We start from the raw sequence: 23,753 nt of genomic DNA on the forward strand, positions 1-23,753 counted from the left end.
ACTGAGTTAGCCAGTCACAAAATGGCCGAATTAATGATGCAAACCCCTAAAATTGATAAATGTATGTTTTTTATTGGTAACAGTACTTTACTTACCAATTGAGGTTGTACTTATTCATCATAATTGTTGCAATTTGCGATGTTCACAGGTGCATTGTCACCAGTAAATATTGTGACAGTAGTAAATGTTGGTTTATTCCTTGTACAGGTAACACTGTTTTTAGTTGCCGGTTATATCACAAACCATTTATCTAGGATCTTGAAAAAAAGGGGAAATTTTTCTTCATCATCTGATTTTTATTCCTTACCCAGAATCATAATGCATGGACTATCAAGAGTAACTCTGTTTTTTTGTTGCAAATTCTTAGAAAATTTGCATTTCCTGTTTTGTATTTTTCTCAGACTAATTTTTAAATTCATCATCTACATTTAATAACCCTGAGACTGTGTTTTTTATTACAAGATCTGGTAAATTCACATTTAGGATACATATATTTATTATCTGTACTAAAAATATCAAGTTAATGTCTATCAACAAAAGTTGGGAAGAGTTCATTGAGATGCCATATCCACACCCCATAATGAGGTGTCATGTTTACCATCGTACGGTTTGTAAGCAACTTGCTAATATCTGATTAGTTCACCTTGTCATGGTTGTTGGGGGCTATGTTTCTCAGTTGATTAGACAATATTTTAGGTTACATTAACGGTCAGACAAATTCATGATATCCATGCATAGTGATCTGATTTATACCATTTGTAGGCTAAAGGACCAAACAAGAGGAAGCATAGGTCATACAAGTGGTCTGTACACAAGTCCAAAATGATGGTCAGTTTATGTTTCGTGTGTTTGCTACCAACAATTTTTTTGTAATATTCCTTGTGTTTAAAAGCTAATCTTGCACTTTAAAGCCCCCCATCAGTATAATGGAACACCCATTATTAACTGTTTTCTTTATATATTTAATTGATTCACTGCGACTCCTTCATACATCAGTATTTTTGTGCTGCAGCCATAATTGCTGATGATACAGAGTAAACAAAACTAACAGCCAGCCATTTTGTTGCACATAGCCTTGTGCAAAAACAAAGGATTTTATTCTGATTGGAAACAAATTGTCTCTATATCTCGTATCTTTATGGTTGGAAACAAATTGTCTCTATATCTCGTATCTTTATGGTTGGAAACAAATTGTCTCTATATCTCGTATCTTTATGGTTGACTATACTGAGCTGTTGCATGTGGTTAATGCTTGTGGGACTGCAGAGCATCCATTTCAGTCGACTGCTGCAGTGCTAGGATTGCTGTCTATGTCTCAAATGATGTCACAATAATAATTTTACACATATATGGTCACCTTCAAAGAAGTTATATAACCAATGCACTATAAATTAAGTTATGGCAGCAACAAGCTTAAGTTTCTAGTAATGTGGTGTCACCATCATCCTCAAAAAGCAATTCATGGATGAGCAGGCATTTCAAATGGCAGAAGTTGATAATGATGAGGAATCCCTCCTTTGCCAATAATGATTACCAGAGAATGATTGTGACTTAAGCTTACTTGGGCAACACGGGGGAAACAATAAAAGTCCTCCTTGCTAAAAGCAATGCAAATGAGCTTGCTGAAGGATCTTACTTGGAATTTTTTGGCAGAGTTGTCACAGGTCTTGATCTGAAGGATTGTATCGAACCTGCAACTTCTTACAAATTGAGTTCTTTGGTGAATTTTACCATGTATACTCAAGTTTTGTCAGACAGGATTCAGCTGTTACCAGAAAAGTATTCAAAGCTTAGGAACTGTAAGAATTTAAGGAACTGTAAGAATTTAATAGTGCCAAAGGTAGATACCCTCTTCACTAACCAAGGTTCTGATGTGTTTACCATATCTACACCTTGGTGGATTGTTCAGATATTTCAATGTTTCAGGTCTGTGAATTTCATGAAATGTAGAGGCAGCCACCATATCAAATTGAAATCAAGATGCTCAAATCTGAAAATTGTTTCCTATTTGATTGGAATAAAGGTAGCACACCAGCAGTATGGAGTGATAAGTAAGCAATTTCCACAGCTGGTCAGTGTTAGTATAAACAGATCCTTTCCCTCAAATACATCAGTAATGGCTTCTCTGGTATGTAGTTGTACATTCAGTGTTAAATTTACAAGGTATCTTTTTTAAGTCAGTTGCCTCCGCCATTTACAGCTGATGTACAAAGTAACAATGCACTGCAGTTACATGCTATTGATTAACTAGCATTGCATACTTAGGGAGACAACTCGTGAAATCCAATAGATGTCACTATGACAAAGTGCTCAAAATATCTGTTTTATCTGTTAAAGTTGAAGATAAGGTTAACATATCGGAACCTTGCGAGTGAAGATGGGCAGATAGAGAAATTTGGTAAAAAGTTTAAACTAAGTAGGTTTTGTCATAGCTAATTGAAGAAAAAATTCACGGGGCTCGTGACCAATGCCATCATTTTCCTCATGTTGATAATGGACCCTTTTTCACACATACAGAGAGTAATAATCCACAAAAAGTTTTGAAAATGTGCAAGTGATATATTTTGCCCACATGCTAAACAGTTTCTGCAGTTTAAGTTGGGTCAGGAAAGATTTTATAAAACCTGGATCGAATACAAATTATTGCCAGCTGTGTTCAAGTAATAATCCAGTGGCTAAAAACTTGTTTGTGGATGACATAGGTGAACAGCTGAAAGCCATGAATGAGGCCCATCATCCTGGCCCATAAGTATCTGGAGATTTTCACATAAATCTACATCTGGCTGCTATATCACCTGATCTGTCTGGGTTCAAGTCTTGGTTTCCACCAATGTGGGCACGGGAGAAAGCTTGCCAGTAGCTTCCCCTGGGTAATTGGTTCTTACTGGGGTTTTCCCTCGTTCTTCCTCCACCATTTATACTGGCCACCATGCATAACCTATCTTGCACTGAGAAATGGCCTTTAAACCCAACACAATAGCAACAAATAATAGTTCCTGATAACTTACATTGTAACTTATATTTTCTCTGACAGTTTGAGGGCTTTATCCTTCATCTGTGACATCCTGGGTACTAGTGTCACAAATAAATACGACTGTTGCTGCTGACAATGTACATGTAATATACTCATCACATTTATATGACTTCCTTATATATCAATCTGACATTATTTTGCAAGGGTGATTTTCACTTGGTTGGAACTTGCACTCATGTGTTTCTTCCCAATTTGGCTGATTAGCAATCCTTCAAGAAATATATTTCCCATGAAGCTTATTCAAACTTCTGACCATTATGCACAGATAGCACACAAATTTGGAACCATTTTATGGTGACTGCTAACTGCATTGAGCAGGTGATTGCCATATGCATTACATTTTATATACCTGAATGGTAGGGTCTTTAGTGAAGATGTTACCATTATGTACCAATGATGTTTACATGAAAGTGGCCATTAATAAGATTTGATTTTTGTCGGTGAAGAGCACATGACACAACAGCATGAAAGTGGCCATTAATAAGATTTGATTTTAGTTGGTGAAGAGCTGGAACACAATAACAGTGATACATAAACATAACTTATAGTCACAGCTGCAAGTGCAGATGATCATGTAATCTTTCATCACTTGCATAGGTAGAGAATTGCACAGGATCTGCTGTAGTATGGGTTACAGGATACAAGAAATGCCTTTATTTTTTTTAATAAATAGCTGTCCAAGCTTCCAATTTATAGATGTCTTTCCTAAAAATTTAGCAGAACCACCTAGTGTCCAGCAATGTTCTGGTCTTTGCCCCAGATTTGTCTCTATATACTTCATTAACCATCACCATTTACCTACCTCCTTCCTCCATCCATAAGAGAGATTGCACAGTATTTGTAAAGAATATAAATGTGACACCCCTTATTGATCATTTTTTTAAAGTATTTTTTTTTGAAGTAATGGCAGTGACTTCAGAGTAGAAATGGTCTGACTTCAGAAATGAATAATAGCCTCACTGGTACTCTTGAAACCTAAATAACAATATTGGGTGAGGCCCAGGTATAATACTCCACTACTATAAGTCCCTTTATTATCGAGTGAGGTCCAAGCACAGTACTCCATTACTATAAGGCCCATCATTATTAGGTGGGGCCTAAATACAGCATTCTATCACAAGTCTTTTCATTATTGGGTGAGGCCCAAGTACAGTACTCCATCACTCTAAGGCCCTTCATTATTGGGTAAGGCCAGAGTACATTATTTGATCACTACAAGGTCCTTCATTATTGGGCAAGGCTCAAGTCCAGTACTCCATCACTACAAGGCCCTTCATTATTGGGTGAGATCCAAGTACAGTACTCCATCACTACAAGGTCCTTCATTATTAGGTGAGGTCCAAGTACAGTACTCCATCACTACAAGGCCCTTCATTATTGGGTGAGGCCAAAGTACAATGCTCCATCACTACAAGGCCCTTCATTATTGGGTGAGGCCCAAGTACAATACTCCACCACTACAAGGCCCTTCATTATTAGGGGAGGTCCAAGTACAGCACTCAGTCACTATAAGGCCCTTCATTATTGGGTGAGGCCCATGTACAATACTTCATCACTGTAAGTCCCTGCATTATAACTCAGTTCCATTATGACAAGTGTGGTCTAATAGCTTTGTATGTATACTCTATGGCTCCAATATATTGTGTTAAAATGAGTGAGTAATATATATATCATGTACTTCATTATGAGGTCACACTATAAAGAAAATTACTCCATAACTCCCATATAATAGTGGTATAATGAGGGAATACATTATGCAGTTCTTGAAAAATAAACATGCTAAATTTTTGGGAGTGTTTGTGATCCATGATTTTCTTGCTTACATGGCTTGGTCTTCCAGTGTAATGTTCTCAGTCCAACCAGAGAAAGGTAACAAACTTGGATGGAATCTAGAGAAAACTGAACTTGGTCAGGTCACCACACAGTGAAGACAGGTCATGCAATAAAGTTGACAAAATCATTGAATATTGTCATGGGATAACTCCTTTCCAGCATTGCTTTTATTTACTTAGATGACAAAGATATGGCACTGTGTATATCACAGAAATCTTGTGAAGAGGAACATCAGTGCCTTCGGTAATTTTTATGCATACTTTGGAAAATAGCTCAATACACTACTATCTGTCACTATTGGTTTATAGTGTCTTCCTGCAGGCTTTTTCAGATCCTATCTTGATGTTTGTCACCAATGTTTATAAATATTTCACCAGCATGTTATTTTAATGGTACATTTTGGTGGTCTTAATTTCAGAGAATAAATATTTGATCCATTGTAGGTAGTTGCTTATAAGTAGAGTCCAACTGCAAACAGCACAGTTCCAGATTTGTTCTCACATAATGTGACATCAGATCTCAGTCACTGCAGTCTATTAGGATTAGTGAATAGAACAAACATGAAAGACCCTCAGATCTGCCAGCACATTATGTAACATCAGAGCAGGGTCTATGATATTTGCAGTTTCACTGGAGTTTTATGTGAGTATATATGGTATGTACATTCAGTTACTTCTGAAAGATCACATGTCTTGATTCTTGAGTGAAATTCCAATGTGAATAGTTATCAGTGCAGTTTGCTGTTTTTTAAATTATTTTGTATTCTCTTGGGCAATTGACTCTAAATGTCTCAGGACATTACTAAAATATCTTTCATGTATTGATGCGCTCTTAAACAGAAAATAAAAATATAAAAAGATCAGTGCGGCACAGCTTCATTAATATCATGAATATGTAGAAATTGTTCAGTTCCAGTGATTATATGGTATATGTTAACACGTTTATACCTTATACACTCGATTACAAGTCAAACTGCAGACAACAAAAATTCATGATCTGCTGGAGCATGATGCACCAGCAGATCATCAGGGTTGGTGCTCATTGTTCTACTGATTATTCCAAAACAAACTGCACAGACCCAAATCTGCTGGTGCGTTACATGAGGGCATATCTGGGTTTGTGCATTTTGCAGTTGGACTCATCTTATAAGCAAGTATATATGGTACTTACACTCTTGGCGCTTCCTCAGATCTCTCATCCTGAATGGTTTTCAGAGTTGAGTCTTGTAATTTCTGTATCACTTTAAATTCTCATTTTCAAAATCATGCATGGCATTGAAATTATTAGTCTGACGAGTCTTGGATATGGAATGTTGACCAGATGAGTGGCTAATCATATACTGTACTAAGATTTTTGTTGCTGGCTGGAGCTTTAAATATCGTTACTTTTTTCTCTCAATTTTCACAGATGTACCCGGTAACTAAAAATACATGTATTTAATAAAAGGTTATAATTATTATCAATGACTCGTATGGAAAAACGGAATCTCAGTCATGAAGCTAGCAGTTTGATGTGAAGTTGCCATTTCTTGTCCAAGTTGATTTACTGGGTTCTTTTCCTGATAGCCCAAACCATATGTGGTGTTTATAAACATGTTGTGCCCTGCCTCTTACTGGCTTACTGCCAAGTATTTTATTACATTTTGTAATCTATAGAGATGCAACAAAAACTGGAGCATCTGCGTATACCTCAGATGCCATATATCCAGTGGCATTAGAGATGCAGCTAGAATAAATAAAATTTTTTGTATGAGGGCCTCAAGGTAGATTAGCTTTTAGCTAATTGTGTTACCCTCTTTAAATAAGGTCATTATTATTATTATTATTATTATTATAGATGCAATGGGAGCAGTTATAAATACAAGCAAAATATGAAATAATATCACATGTACATCTGTTTCTTTTATGATCTCTCTTATAGAAGAAATCGACTTTGGTCCGCTGTCCCGTACAAGTGGAGCTTCATGAACAAACTAATAGCTAGGTCGGTTATGATGAGAAAACACTGAACAAGCAGGCCACTTTGAGAACTGCATAACTGCCATAGTAATCCTAAAATGTTTACATTTTCTTTGGGTGAATTTATGTCTCTTATATTTTGTATCACCTGTATTTTGTTCATTTACATGTAGATTGATCAGTTGATTGATTGATGTACATTTAATTGCACATCAACACAAAAAACTTTTTTGTGTCAGGGCAGTCTAATGGGTTCATTTAGTTCTTTGCCTAGAGCCATTGACAACAGTCATTGTAAAATGGTGTACACATGATGAGTTTTCAAGTCATTTTTCTTTATTGGTATGCAGTCCACTTTAATGTGTTCTGCCTAGTGGCTTTAGTTCCGTCTACCATATGTAATTGCTTATAAGACGAGTCCAACTGCAAACTACAAAGACCCAAATCTCTTATCACATATTGTGCTGGCAGAAATGGATCATACATTTTATTAGGAGTAATCAGTAGAACAAACAACATAGACCCAGATCTGCAGACACAGTAGAATACAGCAGATCAGGATCTCTGTTTGCTGTTGGACTCGACTTATAGGTGAGTCTATGCAGTAGTTCTGACTGAGCAATGAAAGTAAAGAGTCTTGCCAATGAACCAGAAGCATGAAACACATTCATAAATTATATTTAACCTGAAAGTATCTTTAGGTCACAAGAGTGCTTTTTTTGTTTTCAAAGTGATATTGAAGTTATAGTCATCGTGCTACTTTGATGTATAATAAAAGGAAAAAAATGTTAACATATTTTATCTCTTACAACAATTAGAGGTTAATTGATGTATGAGAGGTTATAGTAACACCAGCCCTTCCCTAGGGCAGGGTCCTATACTGCTGATACTACAAATGGCCCATTATTTTGTATGAATTACACTCTATGTCAAATGTAAACACACCAAATGGTTTGTCATAATGTTATAAATTTGCTAAATCATACTGAAATTTCTCAGTGTTGAGAATGTGACAGTTATTTTAAAAAGATGTAAAGAAATTTGCTAAATGAAACTGAAATTTCTCAATCAATTTATTTATTGGTTTATATAGGTTATAAAAATAAAAAAACAATATTTATTATGTGGTCAACCAACTCCAGTCAACAAATGTCTTGCTGAAGAACATACCATGGTAACAGACTCAGTTAATCCAGTGGTAGGATTTGAACCAGAGCCTTTTAAGCTTCAAGTTTGACATGCTACCCACTGAGACACTGCAGCTCCTACCTTCATTTGATGCCTCTTTCAACATACAAGAGAGCTCATTGTCATCTGTTCTACATGCCCTTGACAGCAGAGGACATCATTTTTTAATGATTCAGTAAGGAATACATGACTATTCCACTGATTTTTAAATGTTAAAATTGTATAAAATGAGAAAACAAATGTAATAATAATAATAACGACTTTATATAAAGAAGAAGCTCATTTAAAATATGTTCAAGGATGAGTACATACAGGATTCATACAAACAGTAGCAGTGAACATGTGTAAAACATTATAGGGGAGTACAAGATAACCATCTTGTAAAAAGTAGTATTACTGAATTAAACAGTCAAATGATTGTTTCTGTAGATGTTGAATGAGAAGCTCAAGAAACTTTTTAAAAGATTGGCATGAGCCATCTGACTTTATATAAGGTAGTTGTTTGGCTACAGGAAAGAAAAACATTTTATAAAATTCTGAATTTCGTTTAGGTAGATATAACTTGTTTTTTTAGATGGATATTAGTTCATACATATGTACATTTTTAACTTGTTGTTTCTTGTAGTTCATACATTATCATTTTTAACAAATGTATAGTTACATTTAAGATAATCAGGAGCCAAACCATGTAACAACATAGCTTCCATTCTTGATTCTGCTAAGATGCCATTTGCAGTTGTTCTTTGTTTCTTTAAAGATTTTTTTGTCTCAATTGAGGGTGAAAGACTTGGTCCTTATTTATATGTAGAACTTTTTTTTACCACTATACCAGCATTGCTGATGCTTGTAGGTTGAGAAAAGCTAACGACTGTACAATAAATTTTAAGATATTTCAGAAACATTTGATATAAACCTTTCTGTGAATCTGTGTTCATTTTATCCAGATGTATACAGTCAGTAATGGTTTAATTTTAAACGCCATTCTGTACCCGTTCTGCAGCAGGAAAGTGGCCTTATAAAGGGCATGGCCTTTCTAGAGAGGGATCACAGAGATTTCCTAAGTGCAGGCACTGTTAGCCAGAATTGAAGGCATTTCTTCAGCTGTACTTTTTCAATGATTTAGATCATAAACATGAAAATCTAGTGTTTTTAAAAGTACCAGTAGATTCTTATAGTCACCAGTTGCAACACAGTTCCTACCAATGACTTTAATCCCATTGTGTGGTACTTAAATTTTGACAGTTGATAATAATCAACCAGATCAGAGGGGAGAGAAATTATGACCCACTGTACAAGGTATGGCCAATATTACAAAATTTAAATGCTTTAAAGAATGAAGCAATTCCTGTGAAACACGTTATAGGGAATGAGAGCATGTTTTCTTTAAAACATGACCCCTTTCAGGCAAAACATTCTAGCTAAATGCCCTCAGAGATTACTTTGTGAAGAAGAATTTTAAACTTGTGGATCTCACAGCTGACATAAAAGATTCTCAAGTGTTGAATTAAATGAGCTTGTTTCCTCAAAACTTGGCAAAGAAAAGTCCTTTATAATAACCTCATAGTTGAGGATTCATTTTAAATGAATTAGACAAACTGAATATTGTCTAAGCAGCTACAGGTGTAAATGATAGAAAAGCTAAATTTCTGAAACTCACATCTAGAGTAACTGCACATTCACGTGTATATCCTCAATAGAAATAATTTTACCTGTAATTTTTCAGGAGCTATGGTGGCTCAGTGGTTAGCATACTGGACTCATGACTGAAAGGGGTGGGTTTTACTGCTACAGCCAGACCAGCCTGGGTTAGCGTACTGGACTCATGACTGCAAGGGGTGGGGTTTACTGCTACAGCCAAACCAGCCTAGTGGGTTAGCATACTGGACTCGTGACTGCAAGGGGTGGGGTTTACTGCTACAGCCAAACCAGCCTAGTGGGTTAGCGTAATGGACTCATGACTAAAATCTTATGTTATCTAGTTGTTCCAAATGAAAATGGTGCAATTCAGACATCCAATATGGTTTCAATGTTGGCTTTTTTTAAATGTTGTTATCACAACTCCTGAACAAATGGTGGTATTGACATGGGGTTTTCATTAGACAACTTCTGGTGGTGATCTCTTGTTTGTCCTGAATGAAAATAGTGATGATTGTCACCTCCAATAAGTCTTGATGTTGCTACAACTCCACAATACTTGCATAGGATTTTAACCCCCAAAATAAATTTTATGTCTAGGTGGTCTTGAATGAAAATAGTGCTGATCTTGCATCCAATATGGCCATCAGATTGTTTTAGCAATTTGCAATTAAAAACAATAGTCTTATCTTGGATTTCTAGAATAACCCCCAAAATAAATTTTATGTCTAGTTGGTCTTGAATGAAAATAGTGCTGATCTTGCATCCAGTATGGCCATCAGATTGTTTTAGCACCTTGCAATTAAAAACAAGAAATAGTCTTATCTTGGATTTCAAGAATGACTTTTTTGTCAGTAGGACATATTAGTTACCTTAGACAGGGAACTCTTTGTTATTCTTCCTCATGGCACTCCAGCATGTGGGACATATGTTAAAGCAGAAGTATTATAGATTTTCCATGATGCTTGTCACTGAAGTGTCCAGAAAATGCAGGTTTTGTATACTGGAGTTGGTTAATTGGAAAGATAGAAGAGCTTATTACAGTTTTTGTTACTTGCTTTGGTCAGCCTCTCAGTGGGAGATTATATACATTTATAGTTTTCCTTTCATCCCTCATTGCCTCATTTATTATCTAAAAGGGTGTTAAACAACTGACTTTGTAACTGAGATGCATATTTAATTTTACCAGAATTTAGGAAACAAAAGAACAAAAAATTATGAGCTTTATAACTAGTTGCTGAGCAACTGGCAAGTTTTCTCACATACCCACATGGGCTATGCCTCAGACTGGACTGGAGCACAGTCAGCTTCCAGAAAGTGGGAGACCTCTCCTGATTCATTTGCAAGCATGAAATTTGCACTAGACAAATGCTTTGCAAGTTATCCTGTCTTATTTGACTTGCAGGACTGACATTATTATGTTGTTGATATGTGATAACAAACTTTATACCCTGTAGGGAATGCCAGAAACATGTCCGATTAGATGAATGCTTCACAGCTTTCACACTGTCTGTGTCTACAAGCACTGTTATGAACTGAGTTAGAATGAATCAGGTTAGCTCACTCATTTTCAGTACTACTTGACCACATTAATATGAATTCAGACTACAGTGGCCTAAAGCACTTGTGCTTAACAATCACTGCCATCTCACCTGTGCCTGTCCACATGGGTAATTCCAGTCTCATGTGTATTCTATATGGGTATGTAAGAAAACTTGTCAATAGCATAGCATACTAATGATAAAGCTAATAATTTTTTGTTCTTTTGTTTTCAAAATCCAGGTATTAAAATAAAATATGCACCTCAGTTAACACAGGCAGTTGTAATTTAACACCCTTTTAGATTGTATCTACAAAGAATTAATTCAAGTTAAAGGTGGAACACAGGTATTATTTTTAGATTAAATGAACTTCTCTTGGATAGAAAGTGTTAACAGCACATGTATAAACAAACATGGATGAGAGATTACTTAATTCCAAAAAATACAATTTTGTAAAGTGTGTTGTCCAGAGACATCCCATGGTGGCCAGTCTGACCAGGTCAAGAGTCTAATGCACATGGATGCTATAGCCATAAAACCAATGCACCTTTGCTGTTCAAGAGACCATGAAATCAGTTTGAAAGGAGGCAATATGGAGGTCATGGAAGCTAAAGTTTTAGTTACTGAAATCCTGTCATAGCAATAATAGAACCTCTCTTTGGGCTAGGTTAACCTGTAGCATAAAGCTCAGCAATAGCTGCAAATCCTGTCTAATCCTCTCTTCAGTAGATCACCTCAGCATTCCCTCACTCTTTGTATGCAACTGTTGTCCATGTATATTATTCAAAGTATTTCTCTAATCTAGTTGTCTGTTTTTAATGCTGTCTGGTACTGGCATGTCAATAGATTTTTTAATCCCTTGTCACCAAATTTGTTTTATCTTTGACCTGTTTGGAATATTCAAATAATCCTGTTGGTATCAGTATCATGGCAACAAGACATTCTATGATAAGAACGTAAATAAGGGACGAAAAAATGCATAATGAATCAGTTGCAGCTGACGATATATACAAAAGAATTAACCTATCACAACAGGTTCACATTCTTCAATTACATGTTTAGATAATTATTGACATGCTTCACGTTGCTTGAAGGAATATATATATAGTATATTGTTAATTTTTGAGACAGAAAAATTCCTACTTGTTAGATGGTAAGAAAAACATTACAGTGTACTGTATTACTATACTGATTCCATAGGATAATGTTATAGGTTAGGTCACCATTTAATAAGGTATTTTATACACAACTGAGTAAAACCTGTCATGAAATGAATAAAAATGCACTAATATTGAAGAAAGTGTTTAGATAGCTTTTATCCATTTAAAATACTTGTCATCTTTTTAACTGATTTTGGCATTCTGGCTTCCATTACATTCCAGCCAGCTGAAATGTAGGCAAATGGAACTTGAAAACCCATCCATTTTGCATGTGTGAGAATTTGAATTTATTAGAAAAAGACATCAGTGTAAGTAAAGTTTGTCTAAAACAATATTACTTTATTTTGTAGAAAAGCATCTATTTATGGGCTGCCAAGTTTGTCTTCTGTTTCTGATGTTATTTGACTTCAAAACAATCTACATAGTGCCAAAATTTAGGCAGTAAGACAACAACATGAATAACAAAAATAACATGGGAGGCATCTTACATTGTAGGAATACCCCTTTTCATAAATTCACTTCTCTGTCAAAGGCTAATTATATAAATATTGGTGACTGAAGACAGCAGTATGATTGGGGTGACCTTAAATCTCTCACAGTAAATTACACTTCAGACATTTTGTAAACTTGCTGATTTTATCTAACTGCAAAGCAAGTCCGATTCAGCAACGCAGTATTGTGGGTTCATCATTATTATCTAGGAAATAAAGGGAAGTAATTTTAAAGAGATGCGAAAGCAATGAATCATATTTCATCAGCAAAATTAATTTCCTTGTTAAAATGTAATGAGCTTCTATTTATTTGTTCTAGCTCAAAATATTTGTTGCTGCAGGTATAATTAACTTCTGTAGACACAAACAATCAAGCATTACATGGGATGATAGGAAATTTTATATTGTCATGTGAAAATATAAGGATATATTTTTCACATGTAAAACCTAGGAATGAAAAAAGTACGACAATTATATCACCAGTAAGATTCTATATTTCACACTTAAGTATACAATAAATACCTATACTGTGTGAGTGTGTGATTAGGATTTTTAACATAGGTTTAATAATTTTTCAGTCATATTGCTACTATGTCTGCAGTGTGGCAGTTTATAGTGATGTCTAGCACTGGGTCATCATGCTGCAGACATGTAGCATGATGTCCCACCCAGTCACATTATCCTGACACCAGGCCGACCAGTCTTAACACTAACCTCTTAATGCTGAGTGTCTAGCGAGGCAGCTGTTAGTACCATTTTTGTAAGTCTTTGGTATGAAAATACCTATATTATTGTATGTGTATATATATATATATATATATATATATATATATATATATATATATATATATATATATATATATATACAGAGAAAGAGAGAGAGAGAGAGAGATGGTACTTGTTCTATGTAACCACTTGTACTCTGATTCAAATTTAGATTTGTATTTGTATTTTGACTTCATGGTTGGAGAGACTGCTTGCAAGAGCTTTAAAAAATCCGAGATTTCATATTTATTCGAATTTAACAAAAGTTTCTAAAATAAATATTGTTAATTTAGATTAACTTTCTATTTCTTCCAAGGCTCCAGAAGTATAGCAGATTATGGTAACCTATTTGATGCAACGGTGTATATGTGCACCTTAACAATTTACATGAACAGTTAATAATATGATTAGAATATTAATTATTATTTAAACTGCTTCCACTTCTAGCATGCATGACCTGTGAATTAAGTTGTAAATGATAATGGCACAAAGTTTGGCTTTTTCATCTGCAGTATTTTTCAAATCACATACCCATGCTCGAAAGTAAGGTGACCCATCCCACTTTGTGAAAGATTCAGCAGAGCAAAGAGTCTCCAAAATAACTCAATCCCTGCTTAAAACTGACTTAAGAGTAACAAAAATGTCTGCAAACATTGATAATGCTTTTTTGTAATTTAATGTAGGTAAACACATAATTTTCTTCTATTTATGTAGTCTTTGTGGAATGAAAAGCATTATTTATTCAGTATATCATTAAAAAAAGTATTGTTTTTCAGAGGATGATTTAGGGTCAGTAATATAACCACATTAGTGAATTAATTAAATAACAAAAGAACAAACAGGAAACTTTGATACTTTATAAACTCTTTGTCTGTTGTGATGTGTGATTTGGATTTTTAATGTAGCTTTAACAATTTTTCAGTCATATCACTATGACGTCTAGCACTGGGGCTTCATGCCACAGACAAGAAGCATGATGTCCCACCCAGTCACATTATCCTGACACCAGGCCGACCAGTCCTAACACTAACCTCTTAATGCTGAGTGCCAAGCAAGGCAGCTGTTAGTACCATTTTTGTATATCTTTGGTATGACTCAGCTGAGGTTTTAACCTCTGACATTCCACATCCAAGGTGGACGCTCTAATCACTAGGCCACCAGAGTGGTCTCCATCTATTTTACAGTCTATGTGTCCTCAACACTTAAAGAATACCCTGAAGATACGAGGGAATTAAAATGAAAATCTCTCTCTCACAAACACACACACACAGATTTGTTATGAAGGATGCTCAACTGCTCAGACAAAATTAGGTCACTGTGACCTTTACTTGTTTTGTAACATGTTTTATATTTAGTTTAGCCTGCACCATTTAAAGCCCCTCAGGAACCATTCAGCCTTCAACAACATTGATGTCTCTTTCAGGTAAATGCAGTATTTTGAAAAGATTGGACTGCACTTATTTATACATGCATTTAAACAAATTATGTATCAGATGGGGAGTAACAGTTCATTTGGTCCTTTCAGACTGCCCAATAACAGGTACTTTCATGCCATCATCAGTCTTTTCCTCATTAATCCATACCAATACTTGTATGTCATTATTAGTCTTTACATTCAACTCTGCATGCATTCTGCAATCACTTGCAAGACCTGTGCACATTGCATGCTTTGACAACCAGCTGTATCTGTCGGCAACTAGGAAGTGTAAACTATTTTACAATTTTTTTATTTATTTACATTTTACTGTTTACCATGACAGCAGGGAATTCGCATGCATACAAACTTATTCATAAAAAATAAGTTTTGAAAACTTCATTAGTGAAATCCACTACTTGCCACTATACATGTTTATATTTATCTGTGTGTGTGTATGTGCATGTGATTTGGATTTTTAACGTAGCTTTACAAATTTTTCAGTCATATCACTATGACATCTGCAGTGTGGCAACCAAAGGAAGAAAGCATTCTGTTGTTAATATACTTCATTACTCTACATTTTAATGATATTTTAAACTGCCAAGTGACAGAAATATTATCAACAAACATCAGTCTAGCCTAGGAAAAGACCCAGTAGTCCAGCTTTAAATTCAGTTTGAATATGAAATTGTTGAGATGAATCTGTTTTCCTCTCATTTTAAATTCCTACAGTAATTACTATTTATCCCAGTGGAGTTGGTTTTAAAGTTTTGACAACAAAACCAATAGATATGACATGATATCATGGGCTGATCCCTGTGCTCTGAGCAGAAGATTTGTCAGCAGAAGTGGTACATCCTTTTTCTCTCAACACCTCCCCACAAGTAAAGAGAGTATTTAATTCAAAATTTTTCTATCACAAATAGTATTTAAACATCAGATTTTGCCTGTTACCATGTATACACATGTACAAGTTTAATTACAAACAACGTAGACCCTGATCTGCCATCTCTTAATGTCCTGGCAGATCAGGATCTCACTTGTTTTACTAATTATGGTATGCCCAGATCTACCAGCACATTATATGATGGCAGATCTGGGTCTGCGCAGTGTATTTTTAAACTAAATTTACAGGTGAGTATAAATGGTACCCATTCAGGTTCAAGTACATGTAGATATTTGCAAAACCATCATGGAGATGAAGTATCATTTGATATTTGTATTGAGACAAATCTTGGGCATGTACCACATACACTCGCTTATAAGATTGAGTCCAGCCATAAACTACACAGACTCAGATCTGCCATTGTAATGCACCAGTAAATCTAGTTCTGTGCAGTTTGTTTGGCATAATCAGAAGAACAAACAACAGAGACCATGATCTGCAGGGGCATTATTTTACAGGAGATCAGGATCTTTTGCTGTTTACAGTTTGAGTTGACTTATAAGCAAGTATATACAGTAGGTAAACAACCTTGTTGATGTAATATAGTTTTATTTGTAGTCTACCCATGCATGCACATTGAGCAGAATTGTGGTTACAAGCAGCCTAAGGCAAATAAGGAAGTGTTTAAATATTTATTACATATTGGAATGGAGGGCCTACAAAATATAGGGGCTTAAGGATATAGCCTGATTAGCATAGGAGTCAATCCAGTCCAACACATATCCAATGATCACAGGTACATATGGAGTCCTTATGTGACCAAACAACAGGTACCAAATTTATTTGCAAGATTGTTTGTTATTCAGCATCTAGAAAGTTTGATATTTTGTCATATCATGATTTGAATTTTCCTTTCAATTTATGTAGCTGTAAATCAGTTGTGTGTGCTTTAACAAACTGATCTCTGGCGCAGATAACTCCGGTTTAACAAACCTCCCTTGGTGCTCTCAGCTCTTCTAAAAATCTATATAAATAACCTGCAGCATTCACAAAACAATTGATGAGAGCACAGTCCAAGCATAGTTCTGTGTGGGATTTTTGTAGATGGATGTTGTGGCCAAATTTCTGCAAAAGCAGAAAGTCCATTATATAAAAGTGTAGAACCAATTCTAATAAGTTTACAGTGTATGACCAGAAACTAGTGGTCTTGGAAGCAGAAACTCCCACCACAGAGATCTCTACTAAATAAGCCATATGAATGGCACAGTGACTATTTTATATATATCATAACTGAACATATTTGTGTATTTAAAAAAACTCAGAGGTTTTCCATTTGCAAGAAGAATTTAACAATATTGCAATTGAAGGAGTAAGATATCTGCAAGAAACTCACCTAAAGATGGCCTGCCTTTATCTTTGAAAGACATTCTTTTATGGTCTGTGGGCTTGGTTAGATTTAACACCATTTTTCAGTACATTATAGGCTATACATGACAGCCATTGTATTTGGTGGAGAAAGAATAAAAAAACCCAGCAAGAACCACCAACCAATTAGAAGCTACTTACCCACACATTGAGACTTTAATGAATCCACTTGAACAGATGAGATGTCTGTGATCTGTAAAGGCGAGTGCCTTGGACCACTCGGCCACCCAGGGCCCCATATTATAGTATGGTATTTTCCACTGTAAACAGATAGCATTAATAAATGCAGTATTTTGACCTGAATGCTAAAGTCTAATTTTGACTTTTTCTTTTGGACATAATTTTTTAATGGCAATGCATTAAAAATGTGAGAAGTACCAATTGGTAACAGCTCTTTCAGACATGTAGTGTATATTGAGGTTTGAAATTGAATATTTTGATAGACATGTAGGTAAAAACTCAGTTGTACCATTAAATGTTTATCTGTCATACTGTTAGTTTCATATTCTATTATTTTCTCATGATAAATCTATACTCAGTCACCGCATGTATTCAGTGATGAAATACTGTATATACTTACGAGTCCAACTGCAAACTGCACAGACCCATATCTGCCATTGCATCATGGGCTGCAGATCTGGCTCATTGCAGTTTGTTAGGAGTAATCAGTAGAACAAACAACATAGACCCTGATCTGCTTGCGCATTATGCTATGGCACATCAGGAAATTTGTTGTTCGAAGCTTGACTGATTTATAAGCAAGTATATGTGGTATACCACCATCATCAGTTTTGTGCACACCATGTCCTTTGACATGCAACCAAGGTTGTACTCCACAAGAACAATGTTTATTCTGCAACAAGAAAGCAAATGTGCAATGTCAGAAGATTGGCGATCATTGAAATATGTTAAGTTACTCTTAAGACTGTCTGATCCGACTTGATAAAACTTGTAATGATCTTGAGTATTGCCATCATTTTTTTAATGGAGACTTGGGATTAGGTTTTATAAGATAAAGCATGCATATTACAGACTCAGTGTGAAAGAAAATTTTGCAAAATTATTAACTGTACAGATGTTAATGGATCTCCTAGCTTGGAGAAAGAAAGGTAATTGGTTCTTATGATTTTGTGTATGGAAAGAAAATTGTAATACATGTCAGTTAGATACTTGGCATCTGCTGTTCATATTTTGTCAGTGTCTTACAAGCCATGTTCAAAATTTGTATAATCAGTTTCAGTTTTTATTGATACTCTGTGGGCTAAAAATATTATACTGAATATTTCCACTTGTTTATATTTTCAGAGTGATCAGATGATAAAAGAATAATGGGTAATCAGAACACTCATTCCCGTCCTCTACAGCCAGTGGACATAGTAAGGCAACCTCCTCCTCGCCCAAAAGAGCAACCCTCTGCTCGTTTGGTCAGTGCTTTGGGGCCCAAAGGACCTAGCTACAACAACCCAGAGAATCGAGTTCTGCCTAGTTTTGTATCTTCTGAATTAAAGAGTAAGTTGCGGCCAGTCTCACAAGAAATCAGTAGATTCAACCCAGACATTGCAGATGTGTATGGCTATACAGATGAAAAGATTCAAAACTCGCTGGATGAGTTGGACAACATTGTAAATTCAGAGGAAACGGATGGAAATAAAGAAAACCTTGATGGAAGAGTCGAGGAAAAGAGTACAAATTTTTCAGACAAGAATGGCATAGCTTTCATGAAGTCCCCACATCTTTTCCAAAATGGACATGTGCCTAGCATCAATCATGGTCAAAATAATTCAAAGAGTTTTGAAAATCAGAATGACTATGTGCCAGATGGCATTCTGAAAGGGTCTTCAAGTACAGCAGAGTCCTCAGGTGGACCAAAATCTGCCAGTTCCTGGGAAAATACCTCTGTCCACATTCCTCGTATGAAATCCTCTCATCAGCGGCAGTTGTCCAGTGCCTCCAGTCTAAGAAACCAAGAGAACGTTATTTTTGAGGAACCAGAGGAAAACATTGATGACAGAGGTAAAATTGATCCTCTCTATCAGTCATACCCTGGCATGTCTTTGCCAGTGAAAAACAACTTCAATTTGGACTATTCATATCAGTTAACTTATGCTCAGTTAGCTGAACACAGGCGGCAGAAGACACTGGAGGAGCTAGAGAAGAAAACAGGAAAAAAAATAAGTGACTTGAGTGCTGATTTGAAGGAAAATTCAAACCAACCTTCATTTTTGCGTGGAGAAAACACACGTACCTCCTCAAGAAGTACAGGAAGTTCAGAGTCTGGAGTGAGTCGTAAAAAGAAACGGGCCCCACCTCCACCACAACCTCCTCCCACAGTACCTTCACAGAGAAATTCTAGCATGGATTGCTCATTGCCACCAGTGGACTATATGATGGAATCACCAAGATATAACATGACTGACAAAGCTGCCCCAACCATGACATCTCATTACTCCAGCAACCTTGGAAGAAGTTCATCAGTAACCAATAAATGGTCAGTGCCACCTACCCCACCAGCCCCACCTCCTCCACCATTGATAAAGGTGCCTTCCTCTTCTGCACCATTTGCACTTCCAAAAAGATCTACCTCAGTTGTGACAAAACAATTTAGCAGTGATAAACCTGAAATTCTGTTGAAAAGAACTCCAAGTGTACAGAGCACTAAATCACAGCAGAATGTAGAACAGGTGCCCTGGCTGCTAGAAATAAAAACTATGGCTGAGACCAAATCAATGAATAGACAAATGGCACAAGAATCTGCCAATAAACAAACATCGGGTGAATTATCTGCTTCCGTCAAAAGACAAATATCTCAGGAGTCTGCTGCAAATGATATTATTCCTCCCCCGCCAGCTTTTGCAGAACAAAAGGAGAGTCAGTCACCACAGTCCTCATCTGAACCTACTAGTCCAAGATCAGAGAGCTCTAAAAGTCCTCTCTCTTCTTCTCGGCAGCAAATGAACCTTGTATTTGAGACATTAAAAGGCTCTTTCCCAAGTACACCTAGAAGTGAAAAACATACCACAAATGATTCTAGTTTCAAAACTAACAGTTCCGTACCAGCACTGTTGCCACAATCATCCCAGAATTTCTACCATGAGGTATCTGAACAAACCCCAGAATCAAATCAGACATTACAAAGGCACCATTCTACAACAGTTACAGACAAACAGTCTCTTCCTCAACAGAGACAGAACTCAGCTCCTGGTACTCCATCTGATCCTGTAAGACGACTAAACTCCTTACTGCAGCATGACATAAAGTTGGTAGCCCAGTCTAAAGCCATGAAGGTTACACAACATGTCACTCCTGTAAAACCCAAACCAAAGGATCCTCATGAGGTATTTAAAGAACAACTTCAAAAAGCATTTGCAGCAAGGGAGGAGAGAATCCAGACTGAAGGGACAATTGATGCTAAACTAAACTCTGGGAAAAAAGAGAAAAAATCAGTAACAGAGGAGAGTGAAAACATAGTCTTACAAACAGATGATGTCAAAGCAACATCTGTCAAGAGTGTCAAGGGCAAACAGGAAGAGAAATTGAAGCCTCCTGAATCACCAACACTTCAGCCAGAGCCAGGATACAAAAAGAGTATAGTATCTCAAAGAGGTAATACTTTTAAAGAGCAAGAGGAAAAACAGAGAAGTTGTTCCTTCTCTGATGATGACTCAGACATTGGTAGTCACCAAAGTAGCACCACCAGAAATGGAGTAAATGACTGGATTCCAGAAGATGACCTTGATTCAGAGGATAATCTCTCTGATAGGGAGACTGTGACTTCCAGAAAAGGATCAACTTCTGAGGGATTCAAGTCCAGTATAATACCTGGCAAGGTGGATGACCTCAAAAAGAAGAAAGGTAAAAGAATTGGCAAGGAATCAAAAAGTTCAAAGAAACTGGAGAGCATGGAAAAACAAAGTACTAGTAAACAAAATAAATTAGGAAGCATTAAGAAGTTCAAGAAATCTGTTCACAGAACCGTTCAGAATGCTTTTGGCTCAATGAGTAAGGCATCTGGTAAGATCCTCAGAAAACAGAGGTCAGAGGAATTGGAAACTGTTCATGATACTCCAAGGAACTGGCGCTTATCAGCAGTTGAACCAGTTTCAAATGGTTTTGTTGAAAATAAACGTTTCCGTAACCTTGAAATTCCTGATAGTTACCAAGATGCTTCAGATCACTCTGATGAGGAAGATGATGATGCACATAGTTTCGGAAGAAAAGAATTTGGTGATATAATTTTTGCTTCTATGGACAGTCTTGTATCTGATGAAGATGATGATAAACTCAGAAGTGGTGATGATGAGAATGGGAATGGAGATAAAAGTCAAAGAAGTCCAAGGAAAATGAGACGTGCTGGTGTGGCCTACGTGAGTGCCAATGGTCAGATTGTTGTCTTGCCAGACAATGAAGCAGTTGAGGTAAATGGAAAGGAACATTCCATTCAGAATGGAGAGGATAAAGACCCCAAGCTTTATGAAAAGAAAAAGAAATTCAAATATGATGCAACAGTGAAACATAAAGAGAGACAAAAGCAGGAGGAAGTTATTTCTGGACAAGTTCGTGAGAAGGAAAAACATATGGAGGAAGAAAGGCAGAAACAGCTTGAGGCAGAACTAGAAATACAGAAGATTCGTGAGCTGGAAACCAGAGAAAGACTACAGCGTTTAGAAACAGCTCAGTATCAGCAACAAATTAATGCTCAGATGCAGCAACAGCAACAATATTCCATGCTGACGCAACCTCCACTTCCTCCACCAGCAGGTTTTGGAAATATTTCTGACCTGTCCCAGTCGCAGAGCTTCCCACTCATGGGACAAACTCACTACCCAATGGGATCCATACCTATGAACCTTGGAGTGGTATACGGACCTCCATCCCATGTTAATAATCCACTTATAAATGGGAGTCTTCCTAACATGACTTATGACATGAATGATTACATGCATATGCTAAATATGCCAGTCCCGCCAGTGTCTAATCAGCATTTTGCTTACATGCTGAACTCTGTTAGCTGGAATTCACAACCTTTTGGTGTTAAGGCCAATTCAGGAATTATTGAACTCCCAACAGGGCAGACTAAGCCATTTACCAGTCAGACCCTTCCAATTGAAAATAAAAGTAAGACACCTTTCCTTACATCTTGGGAAGAATCATCAACGAAAGTAAATTCTTCCACACCCACACTTTATCCTCCCAATGGATTACATGGTGACAGCTCAGTGGGTGAATTCTATTCACAGTACATGTATGGTGATTCCACAAATGGAGATGTTAAAATGGAACAGCAGAATCCTCTTTATGATTCCAGCGATTCAGAGGAGGGTCTTTCTCCTGTGAGGACCATGGTTAAAGCTCGTGTGCAAGATTACCGTGAAATATCAACAAAGGACTCAGTTGTTTCGAGTGAGGAAAAGAAGGTGACAGTGCCTAATTATAAAACTTCTTCAGCAATGACTGTAATGTTGGGTCCCCAGGGTTACAAGACTGTGGTCCATTACTCTCCAAAAACTGGCAGGTAAGCTCAAATATTCAAAATGACCAGTTAATAAACGTGATAGAAATTGCTATTTTTATGGCACGGAGTTCTGAAATACCAGCAGGAGCATTTTTTATTTGTTAGTACATTAAGGCTTATTTAGGACTCAGTCCATGTGATTTCAGTTTGTTAATTGAATTCAGTCCATGTGATTTCAAAGTGTTGATTGGACTCAATCCATGTGATTTCAAAGTGTTGATTGGACTTTTTCCATGTGGTTTCAAAGTGTTGATTGGACTCAATCCATGTGATTTCAAAGTGTTAATTGGACTCGGTCCATGTGATTTCAAAGTGTTGATTGGACTCACTCCATGTGATTTCAGTGTTAATTGGACTCAATCCATGTGATTTCAAAGTGTTGATTGGACTCAATCCATGTGATTTTAAAGTGTTGATTGGACTCAAGCCATGTGATTTCAAAGTGTTAATTGGACTCAATCCATGTGATTTCAAAGTGTTGATTGGACTCAAGCCATGTGATTTCAATGTGTTGATTGGACTCTGTCCATGTGATTTCAAAGTGTTGATTGGACTCAATCCATGTGATTTCAAAATGTTGATTGAACTCAATCCATGTGATTTCAAAGTGTTGATTGGACTCAATCCATGTGATTTCAAAGTGTTGATTGGACTCAATCCATGTGATTTTAAAGTGTTGATTGGACTCAATCCATGTGATTTCAAAGTGTTGATTGGACTCAATCCATGTGATTTCAATGTGTTGATTGGACTCAGTCCATGTGATTTCAATGTGTTGATTGGACTCAAGCCATGTGATTTCAAAATGTTGATTGGACTTTGTCCATGTGATTTCAGATTCGTATTTGGACTTGGTCCATTAGATTGTGAAATTGGACTCATTCCATCTGATTTCAAAGTCTTAATTG

General features: G+C 36.3%; 1 protein-coding gene across 3 annotated transcripts in view; it reads left to right on the forward strand.

The window, feature by feature from the left end:
• The window catches only part of LOC149787671 (uncharacterized), a 59,327-nt gene that overhangs the window by 20,964 nt on the left and 14,610 nt on the right, over positions 1-23,753 (forward strand). For 2 of the 3 annotated variants that reach the window (XM_089973871.1, XM_089973869.1), the window contains exon 2: positions 18,639-22,845. In XM_089973871.1, the coding sequence (XP_089829997.1) occupies positions 18,662-22,845 (4,184 nt within the window). In that variant the 5' untranslated portion in view covers positions 18,639-18,661. Of the gene's footprint in view, positions 1-16,640; positions 16,739-18,638; positions 22,846-23,753 lie in introns of those variants that run through there. The other variant, XM_089973870.1, reaches the window with a different exon arrangement.

Source organism: Sinohyriopsis cumingii, chromosome 11, assembly GCF_028554795.1.
Source record: "Sinohyriopsis cumingii isolate HCF-2022 chromosome 11, ASM2855479v2, whole genome shotgun sequence".
Taxonomy (NCBI): domain Eukaryota; kingdom Metazoa; phylum Mollusca; class Bivalvia; order Unionida; family Unionidae; genus Sinohyriopsis; species Sinohyriopsis cumingii.